We start from the raw sequence: 15,303 nt of genomic DNA, 5'->3' as shown, positions 1-15,303 counted from the left end.
ACTGAAAGTCTATTTTGTCTGATGTTAGTGTAGCCACCCCTGCTCTCCTTTGGGTACCATTTGCATGGAATATCTCTTTCCATCCTTTCACTTCCAGCCTAATAGGGAAAGATTTATTACTGCAATTTCGTTACTTTTCTGTATGTCTTGTGGCTCTTTTGTCCCTCATTTCCTCTCTTACTACCTTTGTATTTTGTTGTTTTTTTCAGTACTGATATGCTTTGATTCTCTTCTCATTTCCTATTGTGTATATTCTGTAGGTATATTCTTTGAGGTTACCATTGAGATTATATAAAATAATTTAAAGTTATAACAATCTATTTGAAACTGATAACAACTTCAATCACATATAAAAACTCTACTCGTATAGAGTATAAGAGTATACTGCCCCCCTCCTTTATGTTACTGATGTCCCAGATTACATCTTTATTTAGTGTTTACCCATTAATACCTAGATGTATAATTTGGGGGTACTTTTGTCTCTTAGATTCTTTTTTTTTAATATTTATTTGTTTATTCATTCATTCATGCATGCATGCTGCGCTGGGTCTTAGTTGAGACATGGGGGATCTAGTTCCCTGACTAGGGATCCAGCCCAGGCCCCCTGCACTGGGAGCGCAGAGTCTTAACCACTGGACCACCCAGGAAGTCCCTAGATTTTCTTTTCATTTAAATATGAAATAATGGTTCCGAAAGTTCTAAAGTGACACTTTAGAAGATAATCATATTGTTTGTTTAGGTAACTAAATATATAATCTCTTTATCTCTGTAAGGTTGTAATTGGGCAAAAATGGAAGAGTTTGTGGCTTTTTTAGAATTACAGAAGGGCAAAAGAAGGAAATAACTCATCTTTCTTAAGGCCCAGTACTGTCCCTGATGTTTTAAGGTATGTTGTAAATTGAATTGAAAGTCATCTAAGGACATGCTGTTTCTGAATTTATGAAAAGCAAGGAAAGAAACCAGCTACACTACAAAATGTGGACCTCAGATGGGTTATGTGTGGGGAGAGTCACACAGTGTATTTTCAGTCTTCATCAAAGTCCAAGTTCCTTGGGAACGCTTACTGCACTCATAACTTTTGTAAACATTCCAGTCATCTCTACTCTTGAACTTCCTGTTCTTTTACCCAGCATATTTTCCTAGAAGTATTTTTCCTCTTGCATGAGGAGTGAATAGCAGAATGTGAGCAGATGAAGCTGCATTTTGTGGCCTGTGGCTCTTCCTGTTGTTGCAGAGGGGCGTTTGTCCCCTTCTTCTTACCAGTCTTCCTCCTCAATGTGCATGTGCAGGCCAGTAGACTTCTGTAAAGGACAAGTGTGTTTTTTTTGGCTTTATGTATATTTTCAAGATGATCATTTCTTATTCACATTCAGAAGTGATCATTTGGCTTCTTATAGAATTTCCTCTAAATACCACCAATGCGTCAGATGAAAGGAAAGCGGTCTCACTTGTATTTCTTTCCTTTTTCAATGAATGATGTCTGCAGGCAGTGTCAGCCCACTGTGTCCCCTCACAGCGCAGCTACCCCCATTCCCGTCCCTACTCAGATAAGGAACTACCAGCGCATAGAACAGAACCTCACCTCCACTGCCAGCTCTGGCACAAATCTGCATGGCTCTCCAAGGTAAGCTAGCAGTTGCTTCCTTTCCCAATTCTTCTTCCTTTCTTTTAAAATTGTTGTTGTTGTGATTGAAAGATCTGTAATTTCCATGGTCGATTTAGACTCTTACGTATGTGTATAATGGAGATGTACAAAATTGAATAATAATAATTTTTTTTGTAATGGATCTATTTAAATGATATTTAAGCTTGGCTGGGTAATTAATATAGTATGAGATATATATATATATTTGTTCACAAGTATAATTATTTTTAAAAATTGAGGAAGAAGAACTTGTTAAAAATGAAATCTCACCAGTTTTAGCAGACTATGTACATATTATTTATTTCTCCCACATCCTAAAACCCCACTCAAGTAGAAAAGGAATGACAAAGGTATAAGTCCGCAAAGACAAATAAAACAGGAATAAGTATTGAGTGGGTGACTGCTTCCGACACGTTTCTGGAAGTGAGAAAGAGAACAACGGAGGGGTGCCTGCTGTCGCCACCGGGCAGGGTAAGTGTGTGAGCAGGCGGGGCTCAGGCAAAACAGGGCAGCCGGAGTCTTAGCTCAGGCGGGGTGGCCAGACGGAGGCGGCCGGCTGAGAGCAGGAAAGCTGCATCTGGAGGAAAGCGCATGAGTGCAAAGAGAGGAAAACTTACGTGAAGAACTAGTACCTTAGAGCTAGGTTAGAGACTGCATCTGTAAGTAAGAACGACATGCTACTGAAAACAAGCGAAGTAAAAAAGACCTCTTGGACATTACAAAATAGAATAACTGAACTAAACAAAAACAAATGTTGGAAGACAGAGTTGAGGAAATATTTGAAATAGATAATCAAATCAAGAAGATGGAAAGTGTGAATTAATAATACTCAAGGATTAATTGGTTTAGGCATTCTAGAAAGAAAAGTATAATAGCGAGGAAGAAAATTTCCAGGAAATAATTAAAGTTTTTTCCAAAATTGGAGGAGACAAGATTTTAGATTAAAAGTACCCACCAAAGGAATAGCTCAGTGAATGGAAAAGGATCCTCACCGTCTTGTATGATGTAAATTAAGAAAACTTCTAGGAAGGGTATTTGGCAATATCTGTGAAAATCAGTAAGACATATATCCTTTGACCCATCAGTCAGCTTCTGGTAACTTATTCTAAGATATATATTCCTTGCCTGTGTATAAAATTGTATATATACAAAGTGGTTAGTTGTTATAATAGCAAAGGGTGAGTGAGCAATAAGCCCAGTGCCCACCAGTAAGGGACAGATTTATTCTGATCCATCTGTGACAGTGGAACACCTTCCAGAGAGAGTCAGGAAGCTCTCTGTGTGGTGAGGTAGGGCGGTTTCCAAGGTACATTGTAAAATGAAAACAGCAAAGTGAATAACAGCGCGCTAGCAGTGGTTCTCAAAGTGTGGTCTGCGGCTCCATTTCAGCGGGTCCATGAGGTGGAGACTGTTTCCATGGTAATTCCAGGATACTGTTTGCTTTCTTCACTGCACTGACACGTGCACTGTTGGTGTGAACGCAGTGATGGGAAAGCTGCTGGTGCCTCAGGACACGTCACGGGAGTGGCTCCTGTTCTCCTGTTAGCCCTGGTCTCTTTACCTCCACGCACCTGTAGTACCAAGGAGTGTCTTTAGTGAAACAGTGAAAGGTATTATCTCTCTTTGAAAATCTCGACCTTGAGTGGAAAGTAGGCATTAAAGCACCTTTGCTGCATATCGGAGTAGCGGTCCTAAGGAAAAGCCCTTCCTTGTATGGTTGTTTTCATTGTGAGCTGAATTTTATCCACTTTTTCATGGAACACCTGGTGCTGGAGAGGACAGCTGTGGCTGTGGTGTTGACAGCCATTTTGTCAAAAGTGAACTAAGTTGGTGGTGATATTTTTATATGAATGTGACTTTTTGATATTATATAATGCGTCAGCGTTTGGAATATCTGCATAACTCTGTCAACCAGTATTTTCCAAATGACCAAATTTTTTTTTCAAATGACCAAATTTTTTTAAAAGCATACATAGATATAAGATCCATTCCAAGTACAAGGTACTTTTGCCAGAGAATGGAGTTTAATGGAACAGAGTACAGATTTTACTGATGTGGTTTCAGATTCTATATTGCAGCTTATCTTAGAAGTGACCACTTGCTGAGTTTTGGGGTAGCATCAAAAAGGAGGAGTGTCCCAGTGTCTGAAAGGCTACCAAAGTGCCCCTCCTGTTTCCAGTTACAAATTTATAAGGCAGTATTTTCTTCATGTACTTCTCCCAAAATAACACGTATAACAGACTGAATGTAGAAACAGTTATGAATACCCAACTGCCATCTCTTGAGCCAGACATTAGAGATTTACAAAATGTAAAATAATGTCATGCTTCTCAGTAATTTGTTTTGGAAAATATTTTTCATAATCTTGTTGTCGTAAGTTTATTATTTTTAATGAATTAATAATTACAAAAATTTCTGTTTTAACTTCTAGTACCATAAAAATCAATAGATATAAGAAGTTGCATAAATAAAAACTCTAGTATCTTCAGTAACTTTAAGAATATAAAGGGGAACTAAGACAAAAAAGTTGAAAATGATTGGTATGGAATCTATTACTTTTGTTAAAACAAGATGAAAATAAGATTATATATTCAGTTTGCTTGTATTTGAATTAAGGAACTCTGGAAGGATACATTAGAAACTAAAAATAATGGTAACCTTTTGAGCAGGATTGAGGAGGTGTTGGGAATTAGGTAGACGGATACAAGGATGGGAGGGAGACCTCACTCTGTATAATTTTATACGTTTTATGTTTGTTGCATATGACTATGTTCCATATGTTTAAAAAATCTACTCCACGGCATATTGTTAGGAAGTTTTAGGAAAAAAAGACAGAAATAAAGTCCTAGAACCTGCCGGTGAGGGAGTATTATTATTTCTCCCTTTAGATCTGCGGTGGTACGAAGGTCTAACACCAGCCCCATGGGCTTCCCCCGGCTGGGATCTTGCTCGCCGGCGCCGGCAGACGCAGTACAGGCGGTCGGACGAAGACTCTCCACAGGGTCTTCCAGGCCTTACTCACCTTCCCCTTCGGGTAAGGAGAATTTATAGCAGTTGTTTCCAACCTTTTTTTATTATGACCAATGCGACATGACACTCTCTTTAGGAACGCTGGCTCACGATGGCAGTGAGTCCCAGCTGGCTGGGAGCCATATCCCGCCCCTCCAGCCCTGATTCCCTCTTGAGAATCTCTGTATAAAGCCATTAAGACCGCTGTAGGAAACAGGATAAATCTTGCGAATAAAAAGCATCTCCACTGGGTTTGGGCTCTAAACACAAACTCAGAAACCCTAGGTGAAAGTACATAAAATGCCTGCCCTACTTGGCACTAGCAGTTAGGAGGATTAAAAGGCAGTAGAGTACGTGACAGCGCTGGGTTACGTCCACCAGAGGCCTTCCCGCTGCGGGGGCGACCGGGTGGCAGCTCCACTGCGGATCCTCCCACCTCTCCTGGACACCGCGGGCAGCAACACGGGGAGCTCGAAAATAGCCGCCCAAGGCACGCAGGGAGGCCACAGAACAGCCAATCCCAACCCAACAGGAAGACCTCGAACCACGTTTTCAGGGGCTTAACTAAGAGAAAACGCTCCAGCTTAATACACGCGAGAGAGGCCAGGGCAACGGAGATCCAGAGTCCGTGAGCAGCGGCCTCCTAGCGGCGACATGGGGGAGAACGGGAGCGGGGAGGGCCAGCGCGCACGCGCACACACGTACGCTCACGCTTGCGCGCATCCAAAGGGGGAGGCCGCACCCTCCATCTCTGCCCCGAGTAGGACTGGGAGGGCGGGGCGCGCCTCGGAAGCAGGCGGAGCGAGCAGGACCGAAGCCTCGCCCAGGAGCCTCGGTTCACAAAGGGAAAATCACAGTGATAATGTTTCTTAGAAGTTTATGTCACCACTTCCCCTGTGGCAGTGGTTTGGACACTACTTTTAGTTGAAAAATCTTCTTCAAGCAAAGTCTTGGCGCGTCTCCCCCCCTCAGAGGCCCCCGGGCTCCCCGGAGTTTGCGGACAAAGCCCCAACCCTTGCTCTCAGGGAGGCGGCCCTCCCTCGGGGTCGAGTCTCTGCCCACTGCTCCGCCGCTGCTGGAGGCACATGCCTCTCGTCTACTTGAGCTCCCGGAAGCCTTCCCCGCCTCCCACTCTTGTTAATTTGGGTTCGCAGCGGTAGATGCAAAGAAGGGGGCTGCAGAAATGTGCACGGAGCGCCTGGGCAGCCGCTGTGAGGGAGAGTGGGGAGGAAGCAGGGGCCGCAGGGCGCCCCTTCTGACCACCCTGTAGGCCTGACCCCCGGGGGAGAGGGCTGGAAGGAGGGGTGGGCCGGCGTCTCGACAGCCAGTGAGTTCTGAGGAGCGTCCCCAGGCACAAGCCACTCAGATCCCCCGTGACCCACACAGTCAGGCTGGGCCAGCCCAGGGGCAACCTCGGCGGGAGGGGAATGCTGCGGGTGGACGGGCAGCAGCTGGGCCCCCGGCAGCTCCATGCCTGAGACCCACGTCAAAGGTTTGCCTGGCTTTTACTCAGTCTCTGCCCTCCGGGCAGGTCCTACGGTGCTTTGATCTCAGCGTGCCCCGCACGCTGTCGCTTAGTGCTTAGTACGTGTGAGCTGAACTACATCTTCGCTAGGTAAATTGTGTCAACTGTAATGTACCCTCTGTGCATGTGTCGCCTTTTCCATGCTGTATTAGTTGTGAGCCATTTCTCCCTGCTTTACCCTTCCCTGCTTCACAGTTGGCACCATTCCTGAGCAGTTTAGTCAGTGCTGCTGTGGGCATCTTCAGGGCCAGGAATCCAGGAGCAGGAACTGGTCAGGTAGGAGATGGACTCGCAATGTTAATAGTTTAAATCCCATCGTAAGTGAATTTGAGATATGTTTTTCCAGTCTTAACAAACCAACAGAAATTACGTGAAGTATTTTCTCTGCTCTCCTGTCTTTTATGCTAATGTGGTCTAGTGTATCATCGCCAGTTGGTTATCGCCTACGTATAGGATTCTTTTATGAGACTAAGTCCTAGGAATTACACAACTTGGCTAAACTCTGGTTGTTGTCCCACAGATAATGAAAATCAATGTAGAAAATGAAATTTCATTACTTTGATTAATACTGATTTTGATAAGAGCTACCAGTTAGCATCAGATAAAAAAGAACTATGGATGTTTATTTGCTTTATTATATAAAATATACATGACTGAAAAGATCTGCACAAATCACACTTCGATAAGTCAAATTTTATTGTATGTGCATTTGAGGAGTTGGGCAGTTAAAGGAATGCTGTGTTACTTAGAAAAGCACTCTTGGGACGTCTCTGGTGGCGCAGTGGTTAAGAATCTGCCTGCCAGTGCAGGGGATACGGGTTTGATCCCTGGTCCGGGGAAGATCCCACATGCCGCGGAGCAACTAAGCCCGTGCGCCGCAACTACTGAAGCCCGCACAACTAGAGCCCATGCTCCGCAACAAGAGAAGCCTGCGCACTGCAACTAAGAGTAGCCCCCCATCTCCGCAGCTAGAGAAAGCTTGCGCGCAGCAGCAAAGACCCAATGCAGCTACAAAAAAAAAAAAAAGTTCATTAGAGGTTTTTTAAAGAAAACACTCTTTTCTAGGTTTAGTGTTCATATTTTGTGTTTCTTTAAAAATAAAGCTTGATTAACTTTCTCCGGATCATAACATTTTGTCACTGTTTATTTGTGTAGGTGTACGTATATACACACATGTATGGCAGAGCCCAGTTCTGAAAAATGAAATAGTAGATTTAGGATGAGATTAAGCCAGGAGTGGTCAGCAGAGAGCTATTTATTGCTGTCTGTTTTGGGAAAGATGGTGGTTATCAGCCACTAAGAAGGTTTGTGTGTCTTTAACGTTATTGGTGGTTTGCAAGAAGCTCCAAGGAATTTGTAACCGGAGCCCCAGGCTTAGTGAATGTTAAGTCAGCAACAGCAGGGTTTATGGGGGGGAATTCCCTTGTTGTAGCCAGCTGTTCATTGTATCAAGACCCCATTACCCAGTGTCCCCTTAAGAGGCAAGAATATCTGTGGACAAGTGTTTTCTTTGTAGAGAAGATGGATACTTTAGGTTTTAAATGAATTTCGTGAAACTGACAAAAACATGCCTATGCTTGTTATTTTTAGACAAAATAAAATCCAGGAAAAGTATATTATCTTTCTAATTTTCTTTCCAACGGTCTTTTTTGAATAAAGAGCTATTCTAGGTTAGCTTGAAAAGTTTCTTTTAGTTGCTATGTGAGAAAAGAGAATAATTACATTGATAATACACGCATACGTATCGATACAAAGAGTGGAAATCATCTCATTCCATGTAGATTTTTGTTGTTTTCGTTGGCTTTACGTGCTCTTTAGCTCTCTGTGGTGCTGACTAGAGGTTATATTAATTGAGTTGTGTGCCCACTGTTGGTAAAACAGCCGACAGACCCGTCGTCACTAACCCCTGTCTCCTGGGAAGGCCAACGGCAGCGTGCTTGTCACTGTTTGTAAAGGATGCCAAAAAATGTCTCTTGCCAGGTAAACAACTTTTAGAATATCTCACGGGAAACAAGACATTCATTGGAACTCTCCTTGAAGAGGTGTCTTCTTAACTCGCCGGTTTCTGCCCTGCACTTCTTCTTCCCTTGGGGTTAACGCTGTCGCTGTGTCCTCGGCAGGCTCTCCCGTGCCGCAGCCTCCGTCGCCACAGCCACTCTTGTTGGGTGCTAGACTGCAGAGCGCCTCCACCCTCACCGACATCTACCAGAGCAAGCAGAAGCTCAGAAAGCAGCACTCGGACCCCGTGTGCCCGTCCCATGCCGGGGATGGCTGCAGCTGCTCCCCCCAGCCCAGTCGGCCCGGCAGCCTTGGGACCTCTCCCACCAAGCACGCGGGGTCCTCCCCGCGGAGTTCCGACTGGTTCTTCAAAACTCCATTACCAACAATCATCGGCTCCCCTACTAAGGTGTGTTTATTAAGCCCTTTTGTAGATGTTGTGACTTTGCTAAATTAACATTTGTTAACTGGGGCATTTTGTTCTGGGTGGTCAGCTGAGGTCCAGCAGTGGACCACAGGAGAAATTGAAATAGAGAAGTTGGTTACTCACCGGTCCTGGAAGAAGCACCCAGATGCCACACGGGGAAGTCAAGTCAAAGTGCAGAGAGAGACAGGACCTGGGCACATGCCTTTATTAGGGTCTGTGGGTGGAGTGCTCTGGGGTTCCCGGGCTAAGGCTGGATGGGTCAATCCAAACCAAAAGAGCAGGATTCTGATAAGTTCCACGGGGCTCTTGTCTAAGGGGCACACAGCGGGAAGGCCCTGGGAGATGGGGGGAGATCACCAGGCCTGTCAAGGAAGTTGTATCCGGAACGTACATTTATTTGTGATTCTGTGGGCTGCTGTCTAGGGCGTGTGCTTGTACAAGGGGCTGGTGTCAATTTAAGGTCCCTGCAGGCCGCATAGCCAAGCACAGTGGATGTGGAAGCGGCAATACCGTGGAGTAGCTTAACTCTCAGTAGTAGGTCATGAACTAGTATCATAAATACTTTATAGACAGCATTCAGGAAGAGGATAGCTGCAATTTAATCAGCACCTGCCGTGTAGCAGGCAAAGCGTAAGTCCTTTACTTGCTGAATGCTTTATATACACGTTCCCACTTAATCCTAAAAGAAGGAAACAGGCCTAGCGTAAATGAACTGTCAAGGTCACAGAGACTGGAAGCAGAAGAGCGGGATTTGAATCCAAGACGGACAGAGTCTGGAGTCTCCGCTCCGGCTGTTGTGCCACGAGCCTGACGGTTCTGAACATTCCTGCGTCGTAGCAACCAGTATACGTGTGTTCCCTCAGACCACGGCTCCTTTCAAAATCCCGAAAACGCAAGCGTCTTCCAACCTGCTAGCCTTGGCCACTCGCCGCGGACCTTCTGAGGGGCAGTCGAAAGATGGGAGTGACCCTCGGGGATGCTCTCACTGTCTCTCAGTGCAAGGAGGGGAAAGGCAGAAGTCCGAGCAGCAGGTCAGGGCAGCGTTTGGCAGGTAAGAGCCGCCATTTCCTTCCAGCCCTAAACATGGAAACTGACAGTGCGTCCATTCCTGTCATAAAACAACCAGACCCGAGTAGGAGCTGGTTTATGCCAGTGGTTCATGACACTGTGCACGTGTAAGGAACTGCATACACTTAGAATCTCTGAAAACCATAGCTGTTGCCTATACCTGTGGGAGTCCAGAGCTCTTCCTGAGTTTCCTGAGTAGTCTGTTTCTGCCTTTTTGTTTATTTTGGGTATTGAAGTTTATCTCTACCTTGAATTGTTCGGTCTCTATTTTTTGTCTCCTTGTTCTCCGACTTTCCTTTAACCCTTTTATGGCTTGGCTTAAATCACCCTTATTACTGATATGTCTGGATTTTTTAAAAGTCTACATTTACATTATTATCATTCTTTTTAGATCTGTCAGTACTGGGAAATTATCAGATCAACCAGTAAAAACACCTTTAGGTGGACATCAGGGCAGCACGGACAGTTTAAATACAGAACGACCAATGGATATAGGTAAGAGAAGTCCGGTTTCTTTTTAGGCAGGTAATCTGTTTGTTAACTTTCCTATTGCTGCTGTAACAAATTACCACAAGCTTGGTAGCTTAAAAACAACACAGATGTATTATTTTATAGTTCCGGAGGGCAGAAGTCCACAATGGGTCTCACTAGGCTAAAATCGAGGTGTAGGCAGGGCTGGTTCCTTCTGCAGGCTCTCGGGCAGAGTGCACTTCCTGGCCTTCTGCAGCTTCTGGGGGCTGCCCTCATCCCTTGGCTTGTGGCCCCTTCGACCGTGAAAGCCAGCAATGGCCAGTCTAGACTCAGACCTTCTGCCCCCTTAGTCTACACTTAAAGGACCCTTGTGATTCCACTGGACCCGCTGGATTATCTGGATAATCTCTTTAAGTTCAGCTGATTAGCAGCCCTGGTTCCATCTGCAGCTTTAGTTCCCCTTTGCCATGTAGCATAGCCTATTTACAAGTTTCAGGGGTCAGGACGTGGGCATCTTTGGCTTGGGCGTGGGGGTAATTACTCTGCCCATCTACTTCTGTTGACTGTTCACGAACCTGTTGACCAGATTTCTTCATCCGGTCCCTGTCATCTAATTTCTTAGGAGCCTGTCAAGACAGGGACAGTTCAGTGTCTTGATGTTCAGCAGCCCATGAGTTAGAAGTTGGATGCTGACCAAGACTGCTTTTTATCAGTAGGATAACACTGGCCAAAGTCGCCTTACACATACGTACTCCTGAGCATTTCTTATACAGCAAGCCCAACCTATAAAGAACCACAGGTCGTGGAGATCCCTGGCTCTTTCATAGTTGTTCCAGGGAACTTTATGTCCATGGACCCACATCTGGATTACTTTAGACTGCTTATCAAAAAATAAAAACAAAGGGCTGGCTCCAGACCCTAACCCAGACTTGTTTAATCAAGTTTTTTGGGAAAGGAGTTTAGGAATCTGTGTCTTTAACAAGCTCCCCACATGATTATTATGTCCACTTAAATTTGAGTCAGTATTGGAGCCTCTTTGTTCTTGTTTTCTCTGTAATTCTTTTACCGTCTCTCCCATGAACCTCCAAAGGAGGAAATATCTAGACCAGCAAACACCCGAGTATGGTTTCTGTGCTGTAGGGCTTGATATTTCACTCCACCGTCATCTTGCTGGCATGGTTTCTGAAGAGACGTCTGGTTTAATTCTTAACCCTCGTTCCTCTTATAAACGAGGTGCTTTTTTTCTTTGGCCTCTTCACGATTTTTTCTTTGATTCTCTGCTGTTTGAAGATGAAATGCACAGGTGTAGATTTTTTGGCATTCTAACTGCTTGGTGTTCTTTAAGCTTCCTGGACTTGGAAGGTTTGGTTCTGCATTTATTTTGGAAATTTCTTGGTCATTACTACTTCACATATTTTTTCTGTTTCTTTCTCTTTCTCCTTTTGACATTCCTGTTGCACATATATTATATCTTTGTAGTCGTCCCACAGTTCTTGGATATTCTGGGACTTTTGTTGTTGTTGTTGTTTTAATTCTTCTTTCTCTTTGCTTTTCAGTTTTGGAAGTTCCTATTTACATATCTTCAAGCTAACTGATTTTCTTCTCAACCATGTCCTGTCTGTTGATGAGCTCATCAAATACATTCTTCATTCCTGTGTCAGTGATTCTGACTTACAGCATTTCCTTTGAGTCTTTCTTAGAGTTGCCATCTCTCTGCTTTGTTACTCATTTGCTCTTACATGTTGTTTATTTTTTCCATTAGCGTTCTTAGCATTAATCAAAGTTATTATAATTTCTGGTGTGATAAGTCCAATATGTGTGCTATATCTGAGTCTGGTTCAGTGCTTGCTGTGTCTCTTCAAGCTGTTTTTACCTTTTAGCTTGCCTTTTAATTTTTGTTGAAAGCCAGAAATGATATTACTGGACATGGAATTGAGTTAAATAGTGTGAGGTTTTTTTTGTTGTTTATCTGGCTAAGAGTTAGGCTGTGTTTAGTGTTTGCTGTAGCCATAGGTATCAGGGTAAACTTTTCTCTGGTGTCTTTGTTTTTGTCTCCCCTGTTGTCTTTGAGTTTCCCTAGATACCCCTTCTTAAATGCCTAACTCTGTATTTTCTTCTAAGAAAATATAAGCTATAAAACAGCTTAGGGGGAGCTTCTCTGGTGGCGCAGTGGTTGAGAGCCTGCCTGCCGATGCAGGGGACATGGGTTTGAGCCCTGGTTTGGGAAGATCCAACCTGCTGCAGAGCAACTAAGCCTGTGCACCACAACTACTGAGCCTGCACTCTAGAGCCCACGAGCCACAACTACTGAAGCCCGTGCACCTAAAGCCTGTGCTGCGCAACAAAGAGAAGCCACTGCAGTGAGAAGCCTGTACACCAGCCCCCACTTGCCACAACTAGAGAAAGCCCGTGTGCAGCAACGAAGACACAGCGCAGCCAAAAATAAATAAATAAATTTATTAAAAAAAACAAAAACAAAAAACAGCTTAGCTCTTAGTTTCTCCACATTCTCACCAACGTTTGTTATTTGTGGTCTTTTTGATGATGACCATTCTGACAGGTGTGAGGTGATATCTCATTGGGGTTTTTATTTGCATTTGCCTGATGATTAGCGATGTTGAGCATCTTTTCATGTGCCTGTTGGCCATATATATTTTTTGGAAAAATAACTATTCAGGTCTTCTGCCCATTTTTTTAATTAGGTTGTTTCCCCACATTTTAATTCCCAGTTCTTGGTTTCCACCTTTTCACATTATCCTCAGGTGTGACGGCAATTCACATAGAAGTAACGGAATTGTAGGCCTTGGTGAAAAGAAGATTCACAGCTGTGAAGAGATTACCATAAAATATTTTTAATGGAGATCTATATTGAATTTTCTGTTTTTAAGAGTAATAAATGCTTATTATAAAAAAGAAAACAAAACTAATATAAAAGTAAAGGTATCCCTATAAACCCACCCTCTGATATGTGACACATTTGGTGAACTTTTTATTGCAGCCCCTGCAGGAGCCTGTGGTGTTGCACGGGCTCCTTCTATGGGAACAGCAGCGAGTCCCAGGGCTGTGCTGTTCACGGTAGGGTCTCCTCCACACAGGGCCGCGACCCCCGCTTGTACCCACGTAGTCCTTCGGACAAGAACCACCTCAGGTGAGGATTGTCTTTAGTTCCGCCTTGGGCTCGTGTTTGGTGTGCAGATTCTGATAATGGCTTAATGGTGTGACATAGTTTCTTTACCAATGACGTGGAGATAACGATTTACTTTACCTTAAAGGGTTATGAAGAGTAGATGAGGGGACTTCCCTGGCAGTCCCTTGGTTAAGACTCTGCGCTTGCATGGCAGGGGGCATGGGTTCGATACCTGGTTGGGGAACTAAGATCCCGCATGCCACACTGTGTGGCCAAAAAATTTAAAAGAAGAGTAAATGAGACAATACTTGTGGGGGAAAAAAAAAACTTTGCAAAATAAAAGGTACTATGTTATATATTTGTAATAATATATATATAATTTTATAACATTATTACATAAATGTGACTTCTCTACAGTGAAACAGCTATGCATATTGGTGCTTCTTATCTTATATTGAAGGCTTATTTTAGTACATCCAGTAAATTTTTTGAAAATGATAGATTGTTATTTATTTTTGGTTTTGTGGGTTTTTTTAGAAACCTAGGTTTCACCTTTTTTTTGGTACTTTGACTCCCAATCTTTGCACTTAATCCTATATCCTACTTTTAGATAGGCTGATGGACTGGTTTTATCAGCCATAGTCTATAAATAGGTAATTGGTACCAAAAATTAAGAAAGTATTTAGGTTGGACTTGAGTTATCATTTGACATCATGTATTATACCTTGTGTCCCTTAAGTTCTCTTATGCTAAATCAGTTACTAATCAAGATACCAGTAGATTAATAAGCAAAGGATATGAATAGATAATGAGAGTGGAAAAAGAGCTAATAATCTTGATTTTAGGATTATTAAGAGTATTAAATAATAAGAAAATACCACTTTGAGAAACTAACTTTTTATACCTGTTAACTAAGCCAACATTTAAAAAATGTAATGCCCAGTGTTGTTGAGGCTTAGTGGGATCTCAGCGCTCACTCATGGCTGCTTTAGAAAATAGCATGGCAAGTCTTACAGAGAGCTATAAAAATATTTATAGTAATACTTGATCTGTGGTAATCCCATTCTTTTTATAAGGCCACTTACAACAAAGTGGTCTTATAAAGTATTTATCACAAATAACTCAAAAGAAGGAAGGATTTCATTACAATGTTATTGGTGGCATTCAAAAAATCAGAAGTAGTATAAGTGCCTCCACATGAGCATTGGGGTATAATTTTAGTGAAGCGCACGCATCCGCTGAGTTTTATCACCGTGAGGACTGTGGAGCAGCAGGGAGAAATGTGCATGCTAGAAATTTGTTTTAAACGGAATTTAAAAGTAGCTGTGCTGATTCTGTAAGGAATGAAGGTGAGCCTGGGAAGATAAAACCTGTTCATGTGCTCAGGGAGGGGTCGGGGGCCTTCCTTTTAACGCTTCCTTGCCCGTCTCTGCAGGGGGCTCCAGTGGCTCCGGAGGCTCCCTGGGCTCCGCCGGGGGCCGTCTGTCTGGGGGCTCCCCCCCTGGGCCGTGCTCGGGGTCTCCCCTCCCGGGAGCAGAGGCAGCTCCCAGCCTGAGACACGCGCCTTGTGGTGCTTCACCCCCCAGCCTGGAGGGGCTCGTCGCCTTTGAAGCCCCTGAACTGCCCGAGGAGACGCTGATGGAGGTGGGAAGAGACCCTGTGACGTGGCATTTACGGGGACCCCGAGGAGAGTGTTGGTGACGGGAGGACAAAATCCCCCTAACCTTTCCTATTTGGAACATTGCTCATATATTTTCAGAATAATGTTGACAGTGACACTCATTCATAACCAGCTTTGGTTGACAGGAAGTGACGCATACAGATTTTGTATTCTTGATTTCTTTATCTGAAGTTTATTTACTACTTACAGGACTTTTAAAACATAATCTTTTTCCTAAAACCGTAGCTTTTTATTCTCAAATCTTGCTTTTCTTCATAAGATAAAAATGATACACTTAAACTTAGGTTTAAAAAAATAAATTAAGATGCCAAATCAGTCAGTAACGCTGAGGAATAAAGCTGCCCGGCAGACT

The 15,303-nt window shown here is 43.6% G+C and overlaps 1 protein-coding gene across 1 annotated transcript in view; it reads left to right on the top strand.

Moving 5' to 3' along the window:
- ULK2 (unc-51 like autophagy activating kinase 2) overlaps positions 1 to 15,303 on the top strand; it is a 66,100-nt gene that overhangs the window by 42,610 nt on the left and 8,187 nt on the right. The window contains exons 15-22 of the mRNA XM_082605265.1: positions 1,487 to 1,624; positions 4,534 to 4,679; positions 6,375 to 6,455; positions 8,300 to 8,586; positions 9,468 to 9,655; positions 10,064 to 10,167; positions 13,142 to 13,291; positions 14,706 to 14,914. Of these exons, the coding sequence (XP_082461391.1) occupies positions 1,487 to 1,624; positions 4,534 to 4,679; positions 6,375 to 6,455; positions 8,300 to 8,586; positions 9,468 to 9,655; positions 10,064 to 10,167; positions 13,142 to 13,291; positions 14,706 to 14,914 (1,303 nt within the window). The remainder of the gene's footprint in view (positions 1 to 1,486; positions 1,625 to 4,533; positions 4,680 to 6,374; positions 6,456 to 8,299; positions 8,587 to 9,467; positions 9,656 to 10,063; positions 10,168 to 13,141; positions 13,292 to 14,705; positions 14,915 to 15,303) is intronic.

This window comes from Mesoplodon mirus (assembly GCF_964341445.2).
Source record: "Mesoplodon mirus genome assembly, chromosome: 18".
Taxonomy (NCBI): Eukaryota; Metazoa; Chordata; class Mammalia; order Artiodactyla; family Ziphiidae; genus Mesoplodon; species Mesoplodon mirus.
Note: the sequence above shows the minus strand (reverse complement) of the source record. Positions and strands in the feature narration are given on the sequence as shown.